The sequence below is a fragment of the Scomber scombrus genome, chromosome 15, assembly GCF_963691925.1.
Source record: "Scomber scombrus chromosome 15, fScoSco1.1, whole genome shotgun sequence".
NCBI classification, from domain to species: Eukaryota; Metazoa; Chordata; class Actinopteri; order Scombriformes; family Scombridae; genus Scomber; species Scomber scombrus.
In genome coordinates this window covers 6,651,644-6,675,087 of record NC_084984.1, presented here as the reverse complement: position 1 = coordinate 6,675,087, position 23,444 = coordinate 6,651,644, and the positions used below count along the sequence as shown (strand labels likewise).

Genomic DNA, 23,444 nt, shown 5'->3' with positions numbered 1-23,444 from the left:
GGCCCTTTTAATGTGAAGCACTTGGTATATGTAATTTATTTAGTTGTTAAGCACTTTGAGCGGCATTTCCTCTATGAAAATTGCTATACAAATAAAAGTTATTGTTATATTATTGTTATTGTTGTTGTTTTTGTTGTGGTTATTACCCCACAGCTGTATGTGAGGCTAATTTGAACTCACATCAATGACAAACACAAACTGTGTCACAGAACATACAGTGGAAACGTATGTTGTGTTTGAACACAGCCACAAACAGAGCAGGACATCCAGGAAGTGACTTTTTCTCTCAGTGTTGCAGTTTTACTGAAAAACTATCCCATCGTACACTGCTGGCGAGTTTAAAGCTGCAACTAAAGATTATTTTCACTCATTACTCTGCTGTTTATTTTCTTGATTAACTGTTTAGTCTAAGAAACATCAAAAGTAGTAAAAGAAAAACTTCGCTCGCAGCTTCCCAGAGCACAAAGCGACATGCTTAAATTGCTTTTTAAATATGACAAACAGTTAAAAACCAAAAATATTTCATCATATATGACGCAGAAAATCTCCAAATCTGAGAAACTGGAACCGGCAAATGTTTGGCTTTTTTAAAGTCACTTATTACCGTAGTTGTTGGTTTAATTTTCTCATCATTGCAGCCTCAGACTCGTGATTAAAACCACTGACCTCCATCCTGAATGTTTCCCAATCAGGGAAAGAGCGTCTTTGTACCAAGGAAACAATAATACACATATATTTAAAGTGAAAAGCTGCTCTAACTTCCTAGTGTTTAGTAAGAATAGAAAAATGTAGTTAATGTGTATTTATAATGTGATACTTGTTACTAAAAAGGACAGATATTACACACAGATGATGCTTTAAACCTCATTAACTGCCACAGATGTCTTCCTCTGTTATTTTTTAATCCTGAAACAAATCCGTCCATCTCTGCTTTTTGACTATGTGAGAAGAGAGTGAGCTGTATTATGGTGTGTGATCTCTACAATGTACGGAGAGGACTTAACACAGAGAGAGGAAACTACTCTCAAATATATATATATATATATGTGTGTGTGTATGTGGATAAAAGCTGAAATAATAAATGAAAAATGACCGAAAACTATTCTGAAAATTGCTTCATCTTTTAGCTCCTTTCTTTATCAACAAACTCTGGTTTTCTGTGTTTTTTGGTGACTTGAGATCTGAGAACTTAAGATGTAATTTGTGATTACATTACTTGAGGAAATAACCAGTTGATTAATAGATAATGAAAAGTTGAAGGCTTAATGTGCACTAGAAAACTTTGCAGTCTTATAGTCTTAAAGCATGTTCGATGTGTAATATCAACCCTGCTTTAATTGAATTTACTTAAAAACAAACATCAGGAGCCCCAATGAGCATTGAAGGAGGTTTCTTCCTCTTCATACTGACCATTATAAGATCCTTTGATAATGTGCTTTCAATGTAAGTGATGGGAGACTAAATCCACAGTCCTCATTTTGTGTTAAAAATGTATTTTGAAAGTTTATCTGAAGCTAATATGAGACTTCAGCCACCCCAATTGGTCAAATCAAGTGGATATCTTCCAAATTTAAGTACATATAGTTTTTTGTTTTTTTTAAACAACTTTCTTTAAAGCAGGGATGTCAAACTCATTTTAGTTTAAGGGCCACATACAGCCCAATTTGATCTCAAGTGGGTCCAACCAGTAAAACTATTGCATATTAACCTACAAATAATATATAACATAATAGATCATAACTTTACTATAAAGTGGCACCTTTTGTTTGTTTAATATACGAATGGTTTAAATATGATCATTTGTATTCATAGTTATTCGGATCAGGGTGTAAAAGCTGAAGAAATATTGGATTTACTTTTCTGCAATTTTCATATTTTGCAAAGTTATCCAGTGGGCCAGATTTGACTCCTTACCTAACCCTAACCCAGAGAGGTCAGAGTTCAGAGGTCGGGTGAGATATTTAGTTTGTCTCTGAGAAGTTTCTCCACAGAAGCTGTCATCGAGCTCCCTTCTTCGTTTTCTGGCACACTGTATATTCTGATATTCTCTCTTGTTGCTCTTCCTTCCTGGTCTACTAGCTTCTCCTCATGCTGGCTTTGAACTTTTAGTATGTTTTTCATCACTAGCTGGATTGTTTACAGTCGGGTTTCCACAGCGTCAGTGCGGTCCTCTGCTTCCTCGATTCTCTGGTTTGTCTGGTTGAGCTTGTCCTTTCAATCTTCCAACTGACAGTTGTTCTCTTTTCCGAAATCTTGAATATCTTGTAAATTCCTCTCCATGTTTACCTTCGCTCTTTTATTACGTTTCTGCTTTCCGCCATCTTTCCCGTCAGCATGGGGAATGTGCGTCACGTGATTCTTCGTCAGTCTCGTTTAATTCTGCTGTATTTCTCATGCTTTTTTCCATTCTCGTTTCCATCAACTATCCTGCTGTCTGATTGTTTTTCATACTGAGTGGGGTTTATTCTTTAATTAGCAGGATATTTTACCACTAGGCCACTTTCTAGGCTGCCAACATGCCGTCAAGTCATTTTCTTAAGCAACAAATGCTGCTTTTATTTGTCTTTAAACTGCTGATTTGCAAAAAAACAGACATCTAAGTACATCAGCTTAAGATTTGGCAACTTGTGATGAACTTATGATAAGTTTGTGATGGATTAACTGAGGAAATAATCATCTGATTAATAGGTAATGAAAACTATTGTTAGCTGCAGCCTTAATGTGAACTAGAAAACTGTGTATGTCAGGTTTATGTTCAGCTCAGTTAATGAGTCAACGATCATTACCAGAGAACAACTTAAAAGAGCTCAGTGAAGCATATTTATTTCCCTACAACGTATCAGGTTTACTGCAGGCAATCTGTTGGCTCAATTTGAACAAAAAGGCCGTAGATAAGGGGAAAAAAAACTGCAGAGTGCCCGGTCAATGTTTGACAGACGGATGTCCTGCATTTCTGGTGCTTTTACCACGAGTCGATGCTTTTGGGATATTTTCTGCTGAGTCATCGTCATCACAAACAGCCTTGAGATTTGGGGCAGTGGAGTTTGTGATGATAAGAGCTCAGCAGTGATTTTTCAGTATCCAGCTGCTCTGTACACACCTATCAACCCCATCAGGGGTCCCAAATAAAACCCCAACCATCACTAGTAACACAGGGAGGAGGTATTATGATTTTCACTATCAATAATGACAAACCTGTGATACTGCAGGTAAATAAATACACATGAACGACTTCACTGAGCTCTTTAAAGTTGTTTTCGTGTAATGATCATGTAGTTATAATGAAAACTGATTAAACATAAACTGACAAACACAGTAGTTTAGTGCACATTAAGCCTGTAACCAACACTAGTTTTCATTATTTATTAAATCAGATCATTTTTTCCTCAGTTAATCCATCACAAATTTATCATAAGTTCATCACAAGTTCCCAAAACCCCAAATTGACATAATCAGACGTCTGTTTTTTTGCATTTCCAATCAATTATTTTCCCCCATTAATTATTTTGTCTATTAAATATCTGAAAACAGCTTTAAAAGATGCCTGTTATAATTTACAAAAGGGACAACCCAAAGATACTGAGTTTACTGATGTGTTTGATGAAGAAAAGCATAAAATTGTCACATTTGAGAAGCTGAAAGCAGCAAATATTTGGCATTTTTGCATTAAAAATATTACTTTAATGATAACTCAATTATCAAAATAGTTGCTTAATTTACTGTCCATTAATCGACTAATCGATATTGGAAGAAATGGATATGGTACTTGGATTTAAGATGACGGTATTATAGTATGTTTGCTCTGGTTGGAGTTCCACGCTGGGACTATTAAAGTGGACTGTGAAAGTACAGAGGAGCACTCTCTGATGGTATCTACTCTCGGTCCTCTCTGTAACATTTAATCAAGGTTTAATCACCCAAGTATTGATCAGTCAGATCGGCTATTGATGCTTACTAAACAGATCTGTGGTTTGAAATTTGGTATGGACACTTTTTATTAGGGGATTCTTAGACCGGGTCAAAACTAACCGTGAACATACTGCGAGGGTGTAGAATATGAACAGTATGTTCTAGATTAGTAAAAAAGGTCAAATAAGGTAAAACTCTCATTTTGTGTCCTCTTTTTCTTCCTGTTAAATCTAAACCACGGCCTCCTGATTAATGGGACCAGGACTCTACTTATTATATTACGTCCAGTTCAGAGTTTATCTTTTTAGTGCGGCCCAATGAAACTGTAAAAGTGTCCTAAAATGAATACGACACTGTGTCAGAAGGCTGTTTAAAAAACAAAATGTATTAAAACTCTCTACGGTAACGTTTGAGGACGTAGTTTTTATAGCTGGGTCGTATTATAAACTGCGATGTGTTTCTAATTTAGTGTTCCTCGATATATGTAAATATGTTGGGGGGAAAAATATGAAAAACACATTTCACAAACAACTACGTGTCACAAGATATGAAGACACTTTTTGTCTCTGCTGCTGTCGACGGCTGCAAATAATGATCACTGTCATCATCGGTTAGTACGCTTTTTTCATGATTTATCAACAAATCGTTTAGTCTGAATGTAAAAACAACTCTCTAGATCCAAGAATGACATCTTTGAGCTTCTTGTTTTGTGTATTTGAGTTTAATGACCAAAATAAACTCCTAAATAAAATTTAATTTGAATACTTTTTATGGGTGTGAAGAGGTAAAGCTGCTGTGAGAGAGAGAGAAAAAGTCATAATTTCATGCATCACAATTACATTTTTTTCTCATTTCTTACCTGTGTAATCATCTTGGGACTATAAAAGGTCTATAGTGCATTATTGTGCATATTTTCAGCACCAGACACATAAATGTGATCCCTGCTATTATCACCCTTGTTAGTACCGATTATTTACTTTCTTTTGAATACTTTCCATAGGTGTGAGGAAGTAAAGCTGCTGTCTTTTGTGAGAGAGTTAAGGTGGGAACGTAATTATTTCATGCATCAGAATTACATTTTTTCTCATTTCTTACTTGTGTAATCACCTTGTGACACATTAAAGGTCTATAATTTTAGGCCCATTTTTAAGCACCATGCTGACAGGCACTTTACTTTGATCTCTGTTATTATCCCCCTTGTTTGCACAGATTTTAAAACAGATTATTCACCACTCAGTTTGATAAATGTACAGTCAGTCAGTCAGTCAGTCAGTCAGTCAGTCAGTCAGTACTTGCAAGGAGATTAGACCCCAAAAAAAACAACTATGTGATGATCTGTGTGATTTTAATCCAGCTGCTATAAATCATGAAGTCTAAGCTCTGTCACACATAAACAAGTGAGATCTTCAGACTTTAAATAGCGTCTTCCTGTTGCGGCCTGTGCCAATCAGCTGAGCAAAAACAACAGATGAGGTCAAAGACTTTGCCTTCAGGGGTTTTTTGTCTCAACTGAAACTCACAGGGTGACTAAGATCTGGCTCATCATTTTAATCTAGACTTTTTGGCTCTGGCTCTAGCTCTAGTGGCTTCTCCTGTCTCCTTTTCTCGTTGAGTTAATTATAAAAAGTATTCAGCTGTTTTGGAAAGTTAAAAAAAAAAAGCCGAAACAATCTGAACAGCTGTGGTGACACATCACTTCTGTGACTCCACCTCTTAATTGTTCTGCTGTGTGTGTGTGTTTCTATGCAACTCCCTTTTTGACTGCTCAGCCAACTGGGGTTTGGTGTCTGGCCAGACCGGATCATATTTCAGGCCCTGTTGAACGTGCAGCAACAGATGGTAGGTCGCAGGTGGGGGACAAAGGAAGAGGAGGAGGCGGAGGAGGACCAGAGTGAGCAAGCAGACCATGAGGACATAATTATGCTCTAAAAAAACCACATGCTGTTCGGGGATTTCATCATTTTGTGGTTGTCCTGTTCCATTTTATGAAAAAAAGGCCTTTCCTTGTAATGCAAGGCTACGATTTTAAAAGGATAGGTTCAAAATGTTTCCATGTCTGTCTTAAAACAATAGTCACGTGCCCATATGAGCAGTGAAAGGTGAAAGGGTTGCTGTTCATACCAGCTATTAAAAGATCCCTTTCCAATGTGCTTTCAGTGAAAGTGTAAGTGATGGGAGGGCCTCCACACAGGTATTTAGTGCATTTAAAAGTTGATCTGAAGCTTTTATGGGGCTTCAGGAATCTAAGTTAGTCATATTAAGTCGATATCTGCCACATTTTTTATAGCTTTATAGCATCACATTCCCTCTTTGTGTTACCTCAGACAGTGTTTTCTTAGACAAACAGAGGGATTTTTACACTAAAAAGGCTCTAAAGTTGAAAGATATCTACTTGATTTGACTCATTTGGACAGCTGAAGCTTCACATTAGCTTCAGATAAACTTTAAAATACATTTCAGTGCACATGTGAAGGGATCCTATGATAGTCAGTGTGAAAGGGGATAGTTATTAGGGGTGGGGGGAAAAATCGATACGGCATAGTATCGTGATATTTTGCATGACAATATTGTATCGATACATGGACACCAAGTATCGATCTTTAATTGTAGGGATTTTTTTCTTTGGGGACATAATTTGCATGTGAAAAAGGTAAAGAATGTCAATATATCACTGCATATCACAATATATTTAAAATCGCAATAAATATTGTATCGTGACACAAGTATCGTGATAATATCGTATCATGGAGCCTCTGGTGATTCCTACCCCTGGTAGTTATGGTCACCTATCTCCCTTTTAAAGAGTGTATATGTGCTTCTTTTTTTTTTTACCAAAAGCTTCATGTGTCCTATATATTGTTAAAGATAAGTTATTCACCTCTTGCATGCGTCTTTTGGCTCTCTCCAGCGCATCCTCGTATCCTTTCTGCCTCAGCTCGCTCAGGCTCTCATAGTACTCCTCGGTGTCGTCTTCGCTCTCGGAAAAGAGCACCTGCGAGAGGATCTTCCAGCCGCAGGTGTCCAGAGCATGGCCGAGGTACACCTGCAGCTGGTAGCACAGGGCGTCCGTCTCCCGCTGCGACACTGCACCGGTGTCACCGAACAGCACCGACCACAGACCGGATTGCTCCTCGGGGAAGGACGGTAAACACGGCTCCAGATCGGAGTTGACGGCGCAGAGTTGCAAATGTGCTGCTCTAAGATCCTGGAAGGAAAACAAACCGGCCCAGCTGAAGTCCTCCCGGCTGCTGCTACCCTCACCTTCTCCGGCCTCTGCATCCTCATACACATCCACCACATCCAGAATGTCAATATCAACCACCCTGGGTGTCACTACATCCCATAACCCATCGGATATCTTTGTTGACTTCTTCTCCCTGACACCACCTGGCTTTCCTTTAGGGACACACTTCGGTCTAACTTTAACACTACTCGCCTCGTCGTCGGGTTGTTTTGTTTGTTTATCGGCGGGGTGAGCACAAGCACAGTCGAGCAGCGGGTCCAGAAAAGTGCTCCGTCTCTGCACCGTCCTGTTGTGGCAGGTTATGGCGAACTTTCCCTCGACGTCGTTCCAGGCCACGATGAAAACAAATTTATGCCTCTCTTTTTCGTCGAAGATTTTAGGTCGAACAGACACCCATCCGGACTCTAAGTCTAAGTTATCCTCCATGGTGAATGACATCTCATCCAGCCAGAACAAAAAAGAAAAATAGATGATGAAGGGTTAGACAAAATATAAGATGATGTGATGTCGAGGCCAAGCAGCTACCAAAACAGCTAACAACCTAACGACCGTCGCTAAGGAGGAAAAGTGGAGAATTAACGTAGCTGAACGGATTCGTCGTAATAAAAAAAAAAAAGGTGAAACAAAGCCTTTTTTTTCACCCCCCCAGCTTTGTTTACCTCTGCTGCCAGCTGTGCACAAGCGGCCGAAAGAAGAAAAACACACGCAGCTAAGCGGCGCCGTTATCCCATCAAACTAGCCGAAGTTGAAGCGAACTGCGATATTAACGTCTTCATGGTGACGGTTGTCATGACACCTGGCCCGCTCCGTTCCGTTCCATTTCAACTCACCTCGCGACTCGGATATATAAAAGAGAGAAGAGCTTGTGTCGCTCTTTGTCCGTCCGCAGACAATGCAGTCGTACGGCTCTCGGCTCTCCTCTCTCGAGCTCTCCACCAGTGGTGTCACGTGTGAGCTTCTGTTTACAAGCAAGTAGAGTTGCGTGCGTGCGTGTTGTCAAATCCGGGGAGGGATTTAAATGTTGCATTCAAGGGGAGTCTGGTGAAAATGGTTCACATATAGTAGGGCTTTTGTGTGAATGTGTCATTCTCTCTCTGGTGAACACGTGTTGCACCAAAAAGTCTGTTACCCATTTACATTGCTGCATACGGTTACACTCATTTTACAGCAGCGGGTGGTGGAAAAAGTACTCAGATATATATGTACTAATACAGAAATGCAAAAACACTTAATTACAAGTAAAAAACCTGAATAAAACATTCTACTAAAGTTAAAACTATGCAGGTATTCTGAGCTTGATGTAGTTAAAGTATCACAGTAAAGGTACATAAGTATTATGAGTGATGTAGTTAAAGTATTACAGTAAAAGTAGTGGTTTGGTCCCTTTGACTGATATATTATATATGACGTCATTAGATTGTTAATAGTGAAGCATCAGTGTTAGAGCAGCATGTTACTGTTGTAGCTGCAGGAGGTGGAGCTAGTTTACACTACTTTATATACAGTTAGCTAGTTTAGTCCAGTGGTTCCCAACCTAGGGGTGGGGCCCCTCCAAAGGGTCAGTAGATAAATGTGAGGGGTCCTGATTATGATTAATGGGAGAGGAAAGAAGAAGTTTTGATACACAAATGTGTTTTCAGTTGAAATGTGACCCTGACAACTTACTGCTTTTTGTAATACATCAAAAGCCAAAAATGTTGCACACCACTTGTAGTTTCCCTTTTGGTTATCAAAAAGGGCACCAAGGTTGCTGACTGATTTACAATGGCGAGTTATTACTGAAAGTCTGTGGGTTTGCCAAAATAAACACAGTACATCCACTCTCTCTCTTTCAAACATAGACAAAACGTAATTAAATACATTTACAACTGACTTTACAAATTGACAGCGGCACTACTCCCCCATGTGGCAGGATGTTTACCAAACAAAACATTAACAAAAACTGACTCTTATTCAACTGGTTTCACCTTTAACAATGTGTCTATTTTATAAGCTTGCTCTATTATCCCTTATGTCCAATCTTCATGTGAAAGTATCTATGTGGTTAGTGAAGTGGAATAGAAAGTACAATATTTCCCTCTGAAATGTAGTGGAGTGGAAGTATAAAATAGCAGGAAAAATCTACTATTTTATGTCACTGTGAACTAAATATTTGGTGTCATCATGTCAGAATTTTCTGAAAATACTCGAGGCTTTCTTTGTCACATCTAATAGTAAACTGAGTATGTTTGGATTTGAAATGTGGATCAGACAAAACAAGACATTTGACGTTGTTACCATGAGCTCTAAGAGATTATAAAATATCTTTACTTGCATCCCTAATATATATATATATATATATATATATATATATATATATATATATATATATATATATATATATATATATATATATATATATATAACATTTTACTATATCATATAATAGTATAGTTTCTGTATGAGAATAATGCCCATAAAATAAAATAAAAAGCCTAAATTTAGGATTTACCAGGCGACCTGAAGGCATCATATTAGTCCCTTTAATAGCAGGCTTATTAAACCAAACCAGACAATAAATCCACGTTAATTAGTTTCCTCATTCAGTAACTTAATGTCGATAATCAACACTTTTGTCACTTTGCCTCGCGCCCTTCTTTGTTTATTTTGTCTGTCCCGCAGATGTGCACGAGGAGCATAAACATCTGCACGTGGGAAAATCCATGACGCAAGCACGCAGAGAACGTGACGACGACCGGATGCTGTATGGCAAGGCAACTGGGACAAAAGATATATGTTTTGGAAAAATGTTTTGGGATGTATTACAAGAGCTTATAATACATCTATGGGAAAAACACAAAAGCACATTTTTATAACAGGAAAAGTTTATTACATATTAAATATTCTTTACATTCAGCACCAACTTGTAAAGACTCATAATTAATACATTGTAAAAGATAGTTGGCTGAAATGTATTCATTTTATTCTATTTTTGTCTTTTATTTGCTCTTTTACCTCCTGCATAGTACTACTATTATGTTTATTATTGCACAGCCTTAAAATTTAAAACAACAACAATGTTTTTAAATGACCGGAGCCAATAGTTATGCTGGCTGGTTCGACAGTGTTAAAATAAATGTATTAACTCTTACATACTGTTCATATTCTACAACCTCGCAGTATGTTTCTAGCATAAGAATCCCTCATAAAAAAGTCTTTATACCTAATTTAGAACCACAGATCTGTTTAGAAAGCATCAATAGTCGATCTGACTGATCAATAAATGTGTGATTAAACCTTGATTAATGTTTCAGAGAGTAGAGACAGTGTAGAAAACAGCTACTATCACACAATATCATGTCCTATTTTACATTAGACATGAAAATATAACATAGCAATAACTATTTAAATGTATTTTATTTAAACTGAATATGACAAGACCTTTATGTAACTGTTGGGTTTATTGTATAACCATTAGAGCCACCAGTCTTCACTGCTACATCATAAAAATAAATCCTCATAACTACTATATTATAAAAACTATTATCTATTCATTTAACAAAAATCCATGCCAATAGATACAGGTCAAAATTGTAGCACCTAAACAAAAGTATAACATTTTTAAATATTTTCATTTTTGTGCATTTTGGGCCACTTTAGGAAAAGTCATCAAATTTCAGGGTAGAAGACATTTTCTGTGTTTTTCCAGCTGTCAAACGTCAAAACAGGTCGAATTTGACCCGAACAGTATGTACGGCTTAATAAAACGCATGTGAGCTTGTTTAGGAGATACATTCCCAGTAAAAGTCTTTTAAGACCCACTCCAGGCGTGTTTTAAGATTTATATAAATCTTAAAGCTCTGACCGTAGGAACTTTCAATTACTCGCACTTACACTTTGAATGACCAAAAGATAAAAGGACCCATGACATGTCAAAGCACAAAATTTGTTGTTTAGATTACAGACAATTGAGACAGAACAGTGTTTCTTAAAAGATGGATGCTTTCCCAAAATGCATAATAGCTCTTTCATTGGTTACTCCCAACATGATATCCTGATACATGCTGTATATCTCAACCTCTTCTCATCAAAGCATTGGTATTTGGGTTGTATATCTATAATTGTCCACAGGTTTTCTTTGTTGTTGATGTTGTTTGTATGTTATTATTTAATTTTAAAATGCTTTTATAGGCTCCCTTGCACCAGTATCTTCTTATATTATGTGAATGTTTCCACATGTTCTAAAGCAGAATGAACAGAAACCTTCTAAAGACAGCACAGTGTTCACAGTGGAAGAGTAAATTAGGTGCTGTTCTCTCCAGAGGTATTTTTAGGCCTGCCGAGCAGTGTGTGTTTTTCTTCTTGTTGATGGTTGGTTACCAGACTCACATTAGTCAGGAAATGTTGAAGAATGTAAAACAAGGCTTGGCACATACTGTATGAGCTCATTAAAGTTTCTGCCTTTGTTAGTAGTAGACTAATGCAGATATTATGGTACTTGCATGTCTCCAAGACAGCATGCCATATTTTTTAAGATTTTAAAAAAGTATTAAAGAAACACTCAATTTGTTTTGATATTAGTAAAAAATGTTACTATAAATGTGTTTCCTGCCTTTGGATTAGGACTTGTGGTTGGAAAGGGGGTTGAAAGCCGACTTGGAAAGCTTTGAAATGAATATAGTTCACTGGGTGAAGGCCGTCCATTCTGTCTGGTGGGGTAATAATACCACATCCTAACATTTCCATGGCAGTCTGCGCACACACAATACTTCAACTAAATAAACACAGGAAATCAAAAATCCCCACTGGACTTCCAGCATAAAAAACAACACAGACACACATTCACACACACACACACATTCAAGTAAATCATAGCTTTGATAATTGTTCTCTGAGCAATGTTCATGTTTGGTTTTCAGCCTCAGTCCACAAAGGTTTACTACTCTAATCAAACAATCCAGTGATGAACACACTGACCAGAGGAGCTAATCTGAAAAATCACCAAATGTATACTTAACAAAACCTTCATATTCGTATTGTCCAAAGGTCAAAGGTTAATTTTTTGAAGCATTGCCCATTAGATGGCAGCAGTGTTTATTATATATATCCTGTTCTGTTATCCAAAGCAGCAAATGTCTCATTTACATACTGTTTATATTGAATCCTTGATAAAATAGCTACTGATGTTATGTATCATTTCACGTATATATGCCATATATATGGCAACTTATTAAAGGGGGAATCCACCAATTAAACAAAAGTCTGTTTACAGTTCTACTGCATGTGGAAAAAAATAGTATAAAGCCTTTTGAAAGGTGATGTGACATAATCAAGTGATGTAACTTAAGTCAGTGTCTGTTGGGGCTGAAGACTATAAGTTTGAAAATGAAATAAATCTGGTGGTGTAGAGTTAGCAGATGTCTGGAACTCCTCATCTCTGCTGGAGGCTAGAAGCCACACCTGAATCTGTGCGGTTGAATGCATCGAGTAGGGTTGCATTAGGGGTTTTGAAAAGGGAAAATGCATGTAATAAAAATGATGACATATCTAGTGCTGCTGGATCGATATTGAGCATTTATATGTGTTTGTTTAGTTTATTTTTTGGTGTGTGTAGATGATTCAGTTCTGATCTTATATCACATGTGAACGCTGAAAAAACAGAGACACAGAAAGAAAAGAAATACCTTTTTTGATATAAGATAACCAATCAAATCAAAGCTATTGAACTATATGAACCTAACTTGCTCTGGAACCTCTCTTAAACATATTGTGAATTATGTGCTGTTTGATACAGTCTTCTTATTGTCAATGTTCTGCATATATAGGTGTGTTTAACTTTAACCTTAATCTTCCTGTCTGTCTTAAATGATTAATATTTGATATAACTTCCTCAAGATTTGCATAATATAATAATGCACGGTCTACCAAACTGTTGAAAATCATGGTATTGGAAGAAAAAAAAACAACAATAAAATTTCCATTGTTGAGTCTGACAGTGTTTTAGGAGTGCGATGGAGTGCGAAGGACACAATAACACATTTATGTTCATTCAGTTGGAAATTTATTGCTACACCTGATTTGATTCTTTTGTAAGACATTTTTCAGGCACTTTTGGAGTGTTTTGTAGTCACAGTAATTTCATAAGGCTCAAATATGTGCTAATCTGACTGAAACAGGCACTCGAAGCTTAAGGCTGGAAACCTACATTGTCAGCATATGATATCAGCCTTCTACATAGTAAAAAAAGATCCTAAAAAGACAGAAAGAACTTCACTGCATCTTAAGGTTTTTTTTTTTTTTTGGTATGTAAACTTAGGGAATGTGTGAGGATGCCTTCACACACGCCACCCGTCAGCCGCCTTCGGAGGAAAGCTTTAGTGGCCCTTGTTGGCCTTGTCGAAGAGCACCTTCAGCTGCTCTTGGGAAGTGGCCTCCTTCTGCTGCATCAGGTCAGCGTGGCCTTTGGTGACACCCCAGCTGTCGGGTGTGGACATGGAGGGGCAGAGGGGACGGCCGGACGCAGGCTTCAGCGTCTCCCAGTAGTCACGACGGGCCCTGAAAGAAGGGGGGATAAGGGGAATCTTTTTAAAAACTGGTGGCGTTTAGAGAGAAAAAGGTGAAGAGAATGAAGGAGAAGAAGAATCGATACCTGGCTCTGACCCAAGGCTTTGTGTGCATCTCCAGGCCGCTTCCCCAGCTGCCGTGCTTCTCAGAGCCAACGGGCAGGAGACCCCTCTCAGTAGCCAGCTCTTCAGCCAGGGCACGAACGTGATAGGGTTCAAACCCGCAGCAGCCTCCGATATAATGAATGCCAGCATTGTACGCTTCCCTGGCGTATTTCTGCATGTCCCATCGGCTCAGGATCCTCGGCTCCAGACCTGTTTGAGACATCACACGTGACTTTGTGTTAGGCTCTCCCCTCTCTGCCGTGCGTGCAAACATTTGGACTGAGTGTTTATACATACCGAAGGGGAACTCTGGCAGGTCAATGAATCCCTGGCGGTTGCAGTCAGGAGTGTGGTACGCCAGCGGCTGGCACATGTAGTGAGCCTTCAGTCCGGCCTTCTCCACTCCGGCCTTCATCATCTTCACAGCCTTCACACAGGTCTCGGGGTCAAAGTGGCAGTTGATGCCGACAATTTGAGCTCCTACAAAAGAGAAAAAGAAATGAAAACTTGAATGTTGTTTAGGAAATGTTAAAGCCACAATGGTACTCTGGCTAAAAACCACACGAAACAACAGATTTAGTCTTAAGTGGCATTCATGAGAAGTCCCGACCTGTTGTACGAGTCATGAACTTTCTCCACAGATGGACAGCAAAATTATGAGATCTGCATCTGAAGAGTCCAAACATTGATTCCCAGATTAACAAATTCCGTGGACCATATTATTTTCGCCATGGTTTATCCATTTGCTGTGGTATTTTTTAGATTTTAGGGATTTTTATTCGAGTATTTTGGCGCAGCAGCTTCTATATTTCAGTAGTTGTTGTAAACAGCTGCAGGATGTTTCTGCAGGTCTCAGTCCAGTATCTTCTTCTGTTGCAGATTCTCATATTAGCCATGGAGCGCTTTGCTTTCAAAGACATTTTTTAGCATTTAACTTCATTTTAAAGCAGTCCCTCTTTATTTCAGTAACAGTACAGTTTTGCTCTGATGATGGGTTGTTGGCAGTTGTATTAGTATATTCTGTTTTGAGTCACACTTATATGATTGAGACTGATAAATTTGTTATGTCTTTGCTGATTTAAAAAAGCAGGTTTTGCAGTTCCTCTGAAATTCCTTTTTTACTCTCAGTTTGTGAATGAAACTTGCCCACAAATGGAGAAGAGCATGTATTCTTATACGGCAATTTTTTAGGGGTGTTGATTTATGCCAATGATCAAATCTTACAAACACACACCTCCTCATGAACAGGTAACTTTAATCCGGCTGAAACGAGAGATTTAGGACTTGTTTTGCAGCTTAGAGAATTCTGTGAATCTGACTTGGGACACTAATACAATAAAATGAAAAGTAAGTTTAGATAAAGAATGAATAAATGTTCTTGCATGAGGTTCATTAAGTACAGTATTCATGTGATTAAGAAGTATTTTAAGTTATTGTGATGGTAAACGTTTCAATGAAAACTGGTGTATGGATTCAACTAAGAATTATTTTCATTATTGGTCAGTCTGTCGATTAATTAATTCATTGTTTGCTAGAAAATATAATCATCTTTTCCCAAAACCAAGATGCAAAGAAACCAGCAAATAATCCACACTGAAGACGCTTGAACCAAAATTAACACACAAGTTATCAGTTATTAATTATCAATGATTGGCAATTAGTTTTCTATTGGTTGACTTATCAAATGCAACTGTCACTGGTGTAGTTTGTGTTGTTTTCAGTCCATTCATGCTGTGTTTGTTTCCAGGTCAGATAAAATGAGATGGAGATGGAGGAGCAGCAATGTCTTTTTTCATGTTACCACCTGATGGCGCCAAAGTCACATTAAACATCACATCGCTTAAAGGGGGAATTCCAACTGATTGGAATAACTGGATGGGCCATAAGGACAATTGTGAATCTCTCTTTTGAGATTTGTATCCTAACCTTAACCGAACCTTGACCACACTCACGAGAGTTCATCCATCTAAATCTAATATTTACAACTCCAATTTTAAACCCATCATCAGGGTTATTTCAGTTTGAGCTTGTGTTACAAACTCAGTACAGTTTTAACAATGTGGACTTACAGATGGACATTAAAAGATGCTCCAGAACAGCATTATGGGAAATGTAGGATCCAGCATTTTTGGAGTTTCATCCATATACTGGGGTCTAAAAGTCAGGATCTCTAAGCCTCTGTTGCGTCAATTATGATGTGTACTAAATCTAGGAATTTCTCCATATTTTACATGTATGGAAACTGAATAAAAAGATATGGAAATGATCTGTCCATGCATTCCTGGGATCATAGGACTTCCCGAGAAGTGACAGCTATTTACTTGTCTGTGAGAGTCATATTGCATCAGTCATATCTATGAATATCAGGCTTCACCCCAATTTGTCCATAGCATCTACCATAGTTCAATGCATGTGTGAGGCTATGCAGACTTTTAAAAATACAGTAGAGTAAATTCAAAAGTGTCATACCAGCTTTGACCAATCTCACAGCACAGTCTCCAGGGCTGACTCCGTTCAGGTCTCCATCAGGTCCGATGCACATAGTTGCAGCCACAGGCTTGCCGGAGGACTTCAGAACCTGAACTGCCCATTCAGCCTCTTCCACATGCTCGAAGTACTGCAAGAAAACACAAAAATAAGTCAGGTAAGCAACAGTATCATGTAATTACTAATCTTATTTTAAGCTGCAACAGGTATTTTTTGTATTTGCATTACTGATTGCGAAGTAATACAATTAGAGGACATAGAAGCAGTATTTTCCAGTATGTCAAAGTGCTGCCTCATCTCCCTATATTGCCATTTCAAAGCTGCTGTATTCAATAATTCTTTATGACTATGAGTCAAATTATGAAATTCTACGTAAAAAAGAGTCACTTGTAGTAATAAATCAACAACGCAGTTCTATGTTAGTTTTATGGCGTCTTTCAGCTTATTGGTTTGGTTTAATGGCCGCAGACTTTAGTGTTGTGGTTCATTTGCCACTTTCAAGGTTGTTGCTGTCAAGCTGTTTGACAAAAAAATGCTCTAAAAAATGTCCAAAAAAAAACTTGTTTGCTACCTGCTGACAGTGGCGGCTGGTGACAAAAATGTTTGGGGGGGCGCAGTTTGATGGTTGGTGGTCCTAGGGTTAGTGTCAAATAAGCCGTAGCACCACTTCATACCGCAGCAAAAAAATATAAATAAGAAAGAAAAACGAATCTAAAAACAACACAACACACTATAATGTCCCCTGGTTTGTCCCAGTATGGTATCTCTGACCCACAGATAGAGGAATAAAAAATTATAACCAGATATGATAAAATGCCCATTTCACTCACATCACTTAAAGATACCAGCAGTTAAAGCAGAGTTACCAATAAGGTAATATGCTTAAAAAGAGACACCACCTATATTTTAGTTATTGTGTCTTCAGTCCTGATTTCACAGTAATCTGTTAGTTGTTGCAATACCTAAACATGACAATAGATGGCGCATTAAGCACTATACACTGCTGTGATTAGACATAATTTATTTAACTTTAATAATGAAATGTACCCAAATCAACTGTAATAGTCAAAATTACCTCCATCATTTCTTATCCTGCATATATGCATTTTAGTTTTTTACACTTCATAGTTATGTCTTTTATAAAGTATTTTTTAACACTTTACAATATTAATAACAGCAATGCAGCTACTACCTGATCTTTTATATGTCCTGTTGGAGCTGCTGGATGCAGCCACTGACTGAATCTATGTTCCTCTTCTGGAGCTTGGCATAGCAGAGGTCTACATGTGGCCAGATGTGGTGAAACAGCTGCAGAAAGAGCTCAGCAATGCTAAGTCTGCTAAAAACAACTTAGCTCCATGCTATTGTCTCGATGGCTGCAGCTTTCTGTTTGATTTTTTTCAGAGAGATGTTTTAGGTCTCGTTCCCCTGTCGTTGTCCACAACGTTTCGGTGCTGACACTTTGAAACAGCAAACAGATTAAGCAATAAAAGGAATAACTCACACTGCATCCAGCTAGCCAGCTCCGTTTATCATAACAGCAGCAGGAGATACTCTCAGCTCCTCCATCACCTGCTGCTGCTTTATCCTCTTTCTCTCTTCTAGTTAAAGTCTTGTGAAATTATTTTTTTGTAGAGAAATTACAAAATAATCTTCTTTAATTTCCGCGGCTCCACTTTAACGTCATCTCCTGAACCTACCGTAAGCAGGAGTTTGGGTGACAGCAGCTGACGGGAGGGCGTGAATGACAGCCGGAACTGTCCAATCACAGTAGATTAAAAAACATGAAACAACAACAATTCGCTGCCAATAAAAGTGGGCGTGTCCGGGGCGCACTGAGCTGCGCCCCGTGGGAAACGTGACGCAGGCCAATGAGAGAGCAGCCTCAGGTCACATGCTTGTCAAAAGTTTGAGGGCTTGCATTGTCTTCCATTAGTCCGGCGCCCCGCATACAGGAAGTACATATAGAAATTAATAAAATACCATTTGGAATCGATTTATAATGAATGATGACAGGTGCTTAGAGGCTAACAGGACCATCTTGCAAACAAATACTATTTATTTCATAATTATTTAGCATTTTCTAATTCATTTATGTTTAATATGTTTAAGTAGATTTTGGCCAGATATTTGATGGGGGCGGCGCCCCAGCGCCCCGCATTGACCGGCCGCCACTGCCTGCTGAACACCAAACAGCATACAGACAAAGATAGAGACTATCTGGTGAACATGGTCCAGCATTGAGCAATTCAAAAGGCAGATATGTCCCACAGGAGGTAGAAAACACCAAAAACTGAGTTTAAATGAGTGACTATTGGACCAACATTCACCAACTGTCTAAAAACATGACTACCAATAAATGTCAACAGTGTTATCTGCTTTTTGTGTAATTAGGTAATGTTCACCACTTGTGTCTGCTGCCCCCAGGTGGCCAATATATGTCCCTACAGGAGCATCTTCACTGACCAGGTTTGGTTCAACTTTCTTTCTGGTGTACTGATAGATGTGGCTGTGAACTAATGCAGCTCTAATTAAGAGAGAACACTAAAAATGTTACATTTTGCACCATGATTATTATAACTACTGTCTGTTTCCACTTATTTACGCCTAGTTTTATATCACACCATTTTGCAAAGATTAACAAGATGATCTGTACCTCTGTTACCTGGAGTTTCAGCTTGTATAACAGGTGTCTGATTATTTGGCTTAAAAAAAGACATTTCACCTATTTTACACATATTCAGTTTACTAGTCATCCAAAATGACTGACCTGAACCCATCTTTATTTAAATGCTGTTTGTAATGTGTTTTATGATGACCCTGATGAAGGTTGCAAGCTGAAACACGGTCTAACATTAAAGTTGTTCTATACAACAAGTGTTGCTGGAGCTTTGACCTTTTTTTAAAGACTTTTTTCCATTCTCTGTGTACCTTGGTAGCAGGTGAAGTTGAGCCAGAAACCCCTACTCTACTTCTACAATTGACTAGTCTTGTCAGTACAAGCCTGTGTGAGAGTTTTTTTTTTTTTTTTAAATTACCCTTATGATTAATGATGTCTGAGTTATCTCAGTTTGAAGGCTTACAAGTTATTAGAAAGCATGTGGAGTTTGAACATTGTGGATATTTTTCAGGTGGGGAGGGTTGAATGAAAATGTGTTATTGGTTGCATTATGGGAGATGTAGGATCTAACTTCTTTGGAGATTTGCTCTTTAAAAAAAAGACTAGAAGACAAAATATCTCAGCTATTTTGATTTTGACCCAGTTTTATGGAAGTAAATTAACAAATTGTTGGACAATTCCTTTAATTGTCAGGTATTTGATTTGTATAACAAACTTATCAGCAGCTTAGGCTGTAGCTAAGGCTACATCAATTAACTATTCAATTATTTTCTTCTTATGTTCTCATTAGTCAACAGTGACACCTTTTTTAAAATGTCTTGTTTTGTCCAGTCAGCAGTCCTAATCCCATTAATGTCACAAATGCCACAGAAAAAATCTTCACTTTTGAGAAGCTGCACACTACATTTTTGGCATATTTGCTTTAAAAAAATGACTAAATGTTCCGTCAGTCACCTAATTGGTGCATCTCTACTGTTGACTACATACCTCTGCAATCAAGAAATCCACATTTTTCTGGATGAAGACGTCCATCTGTTTCTTGAAGATGGCCTTGACATCATCCTCACTCTTGCAGCTGAGGTAAGAGGGGGTCTGGGAAACACCGCCAGCTACCAAAGCATCACCCTCATTGGCCACCTCCCTGGCCAGGTCACAGGCTGCTTCGTTTATTTGTTGCCCCTGTAAGTCAAAGAGAAAGAGGGGGAAAAAGGGGGTTCAACTTTCATTTCAGGAGAACATGAACATGAAGTGTCTGTTTTCATCTTATGCAGCTGGGTTTTTGCCAACTCTTGCTTGCCAAGCTGCCAACTCCTCTTCATGCCTCAGGATGAGACATCTGAGCAGCTGCAGCCACATAGATTAAAACAGATCTCAGTACTCACAGTGAAGCGCTGAGTGTTGCCTCTGTTCACCAGTTTATCATCGCTTGCGTAGAAAGTGAAGGTTTGCATGACATTGGAGCCTGCCCTCAGGAACTCCCTGTGCAGCTGCCGCACTAACACAACGGAGAAAAAAGTGCATTCAAATATTTGATGTAACCCAAAAATTGTATTGAGCATTCACCAACAGATGCATGAAATTTAATTCAATGAATAAGAGAAGAAGGAAAGGAGTAGTACCCGCTTCGGGGTGCTCGGCAGCAGCTTCAGGTGTCCACGGTCCAGCTTTGACATAACCCCTCTTCTCCAGGGCGAAGACAAAGCCTCCGTCCCCGATAACGACCTCTCCTGCATCCAGACGCTCCAAAATGCCCTGTGCGTAATTCAGGCGTGCAACAAGCAAGTCAGACACAGACATTGCACACAAGTTGCTGACATTTTAGTGGTTGGCACCCAAAAAAACCCACTTCCCTTTTGCAAACAAGTGCGCACATGCAGCCAAAGTTAAACAAAAAATATGTTCTCTGTGCACATGAAGTTAAAACTAATTTCATTTCTCATCTGGCTGTGCAGACTTACTTTCTTTGCTCCAGCTGGTGCCATAGTTATTGCAGTAGTGACCGGCCCCTCTTCTTTCAGCTACAGCGTCCTTCCGAGTTTGGAAAGGGCTTTCTAAAGACATCCATGCCGCATTTATAATCCAAGAAGGGGTGCGGTGCTAATGATGTCACTCTTAAGAACCGCCTGCCTCTCATCTTCCTCCCTCCTCCTCCTCCTCCTCCTTTTCCTCCTCCATCACAGTTTGCACAGGAGAATCTATTGTTCGAGATACCACAGAAATGCAGAAGTTGCTCGATATTTTAGGGGCATTGTAACACTTTATTTACTGGGTTTTTTGGATGCAATAAATCAGAGTGATGATTACATGTTTTTTAGTGGGTGACAATGAGATAATTATCAGTGGGGCAGCTCACATAATAAAATAAATTATAAAGTTTAACTGCATTTTGTCAGCAGCTGATACAAATTTAAGAAAGGTTGAAAAATGCTGATTTTACAGAGATAAACAGACTTTAATAACAACTATTCTCTGAAGCCTGTTAAAGCTTTTTTTGATTGGCGTGGACATTTAGAGGGTAGCAGCAATAATGCCAAAGATAAAAATCTGAATTTCTTCCCTTAGGGAAACATCCCAGAAACCAAAAACCAGAAACATGCGGTGAATGAGAGAGAGCACAGTTTTACAAGACCTGGTGTGTTATAAAAAATGATAAAGACATTATTAAAGAAAGCTCCACTAAAAAAATAAATAAAGGTTATTCTCACTTTTCTTGGATGTTTGAGCTTCTTTATCTGCTGAAAATGGAAAGTTTCACATATATGCACCTTTAATTTAAGGTGAGCACAAAGGTTGACTACATGTGACAATGATTTGTGACACCAAAACTGGTTTGGAGCCAATCAAGTGCCCAATACCACTGGAGTGTGATGTGGAAACTGTCTGAGAGTTGACCCTTTTTTTTTGGAAGTAGGAGATATCATGTGTCCAGCAGTCTTTAGAAATGAAAGATACTGGCAGGACTTCTTAGGCTGATGGAATTATAGGGATTTTTCTAAGAGAAAGTATTTTTATATGTCTTAAGACAGCGTTTAAGTCATTATGTCTTTACCATGTCACCCTGAAGACAACACGCTCTATCTGCCCTGCCGCACAAAAAACCCCTCATCAAGAATAAAACTTTACTGTATCAAGAGGACAGGAGCCTATATGGAAACTACATGAAACTTAAGAGTTAATTGTCAGTATGAATTTGAATCTCTTTTGTCTGTCTTGCCAGGACAGGAGATTACAGACAGGCTGGTGATGGAGGAGCGTCAGCTGTATTTGTTTTGCATGTACTGGAGCAAGACAATCATTCCTGCAGAAGAAGGCCAACGGGTGGAAAGAGATGAGTCAACACTCCAGAAGTCATTTCTCTGTCATTGAGTTTTCACCACAGCTACAGTCGAAGTTTATGACCCCATGAAACAAAGCTACAATATGTCCTCATGTTTGTTCAATCAAAGACCGATTTTTTTTTCTCTTCCTGTCAGATTGCATAATTTAAAACATTTTTTAGGGGCCTTGGGGTGTAACATGTAGAGCTGTAATGAATTAGTCAATTTACATCAATCATCAACTATTTTGGTAATTTAATAATTGTTTTAGTCATTTTTTAAAGTAAAAAATACCAAACCTCTGCTGGTTTCAGCCTCTTATATGAGAGGATTTGATGCATTTCTCCATCATACGTGAAAGTAAACTGAATATCTTTTGGTTTTAAACTAAATAAGACATTTGAAGACATAAACAACTGTCTCTCATTACCTTATCAGCACCACAGTTAACTGTATACAGGTATACATACCTGTCTCTGAACCCTAGGGGGCATCTGATCTGATCTTTTTCCTCTTATCGTTGGTTCATCTTTAAATCAGGATTTGGAATAACCCAACATTTTTTAAACCTTTATTGTTGAGGGGGGGTTTAAGGAATGCTCTTTTTTTCAGGTACAACCTGAAAACATTCACACATTTCATCACATTCACACTAGAAGCTGCCCAGTACAACCACAGTATGATCAGCTAGCCACTGGAGCAGTTGGGCTTTTAAGATCTTTCTCAAGGGCACCTCAGTGGATGTAAGGAGATTTAACCTGCCAGTCAGGGGGATTGAACCAGCGTCTCTCCAGTCACAAGCTCTCTTCTTTAAACTTCAACCTTTAACCACCACTGCCACATATTTCAACAAAATATCAGAACCTGACAAAAATACTAAAAATCTTGAAATCTTATTCTAAGCTACATTTGACAGTTTTAAAGCATGTTTTGTTGACATTCAGATGTAGAAAAAAACAGACATCAAATACCTCAAAAACAGATTACAACCCTGTCATAAAACATAAATAATCATCCTGAAACTTCCACACTGGTGTTTAATCTATGTGATTAGAGCAAGGGTTGTTTATTTCCTCCTTTTTAAATATTCTGGCTGATTAGAGTTGTGCTCATGTTGAAAGTATGCATACTTTCACAGTAACATGATGGAAACGATGTGAGGTCATCTGAGTTCATGTGAGAGGAGGAACGATGAAGGTTTCATTTGTCTCACCCTTAAA

At 38.4% G+C, this 23,444-nt stretch overlaps 2 protein-coding genes across 2 annotated transcripts in view; both read right to left on the bottom strand.

Moving 5' to 3' along the window:
• Window positions 1-8,066, bottom strand: part of jmy (junction mediating and regulatory protein, p53 cofactor) — a 31,222-nt gene extending 23,156 nt beyond the window's left edge. Inside the window, exon 1 of the mRNA XM_062434256.1 lies at window positions 6,788-8,066. Within this exon, the coding sequence (XP_062290240.1) occupies window positions 6,788-7,591 (804 nt within the window). The 5' untranslated portion in view covers window positions 7,592-8,066. The remainder of the gene's footprint in view (window positions 1-6,787) is intronic.
• Window positions 8,067-13,170: 5,104 nt separating this feature from the next.
• Window positions 13,171-20,989, bottom strand: bhmt (betaine-homocysteine methyltransferase). The gene is made up of 8 exons (XM_062434254.1): window positions 20,866-20,989; window positions 20,527-20,659; window positions 20,290-20,402; window positions 19,895-20,086; window positions 16,270-16,417; window positions 14,098-14,280; window positions 13,782-14,010; window positions 13,171-13,687 (listed from the first exon to the last, which is right to left on the bottom strand). Exons 1-8 carry the CDS (start codon window positions 20,887-20,889, stop codon window positions 13,507-13,509), a joined length of 1,203 nt encoding a protein of 400 aa, XP_062290238.1. The 5' UTR covers window positions 20,890-20,989; the 3' UTR covers window positions 13,171-13,506.
• Between the last annotated feature and the right edge of the window lie 2,455 nt (window positions 20,990-23,444).

What these genes read in the sequence shown, in the direction of transcription:
- bhmt (XM_062434254.1), bottom strand. Translation starts at nt 20,889, where the DNA reads ATGGCACCAGCTGGAGCAAAGAAA. An exon ending in CACCAGCTGGAGCAAAGAAA is followed by an intron (nt 20,660 to 20,865) that starts GTAAGTCTGCAC and finishes AATTACGCACAG; the next exon opens with GGCATTTTGGAGCGTCTGGA. An exon ending in TGGATTTCTTGATTGCAGAG is followed by an intron (nt 16,418 to 19,894) that starts GTATGTAGTCAA and finishes GTTTTCTTGCAG; the next exon opens with TACTTCGAGCATGTGGAAGA.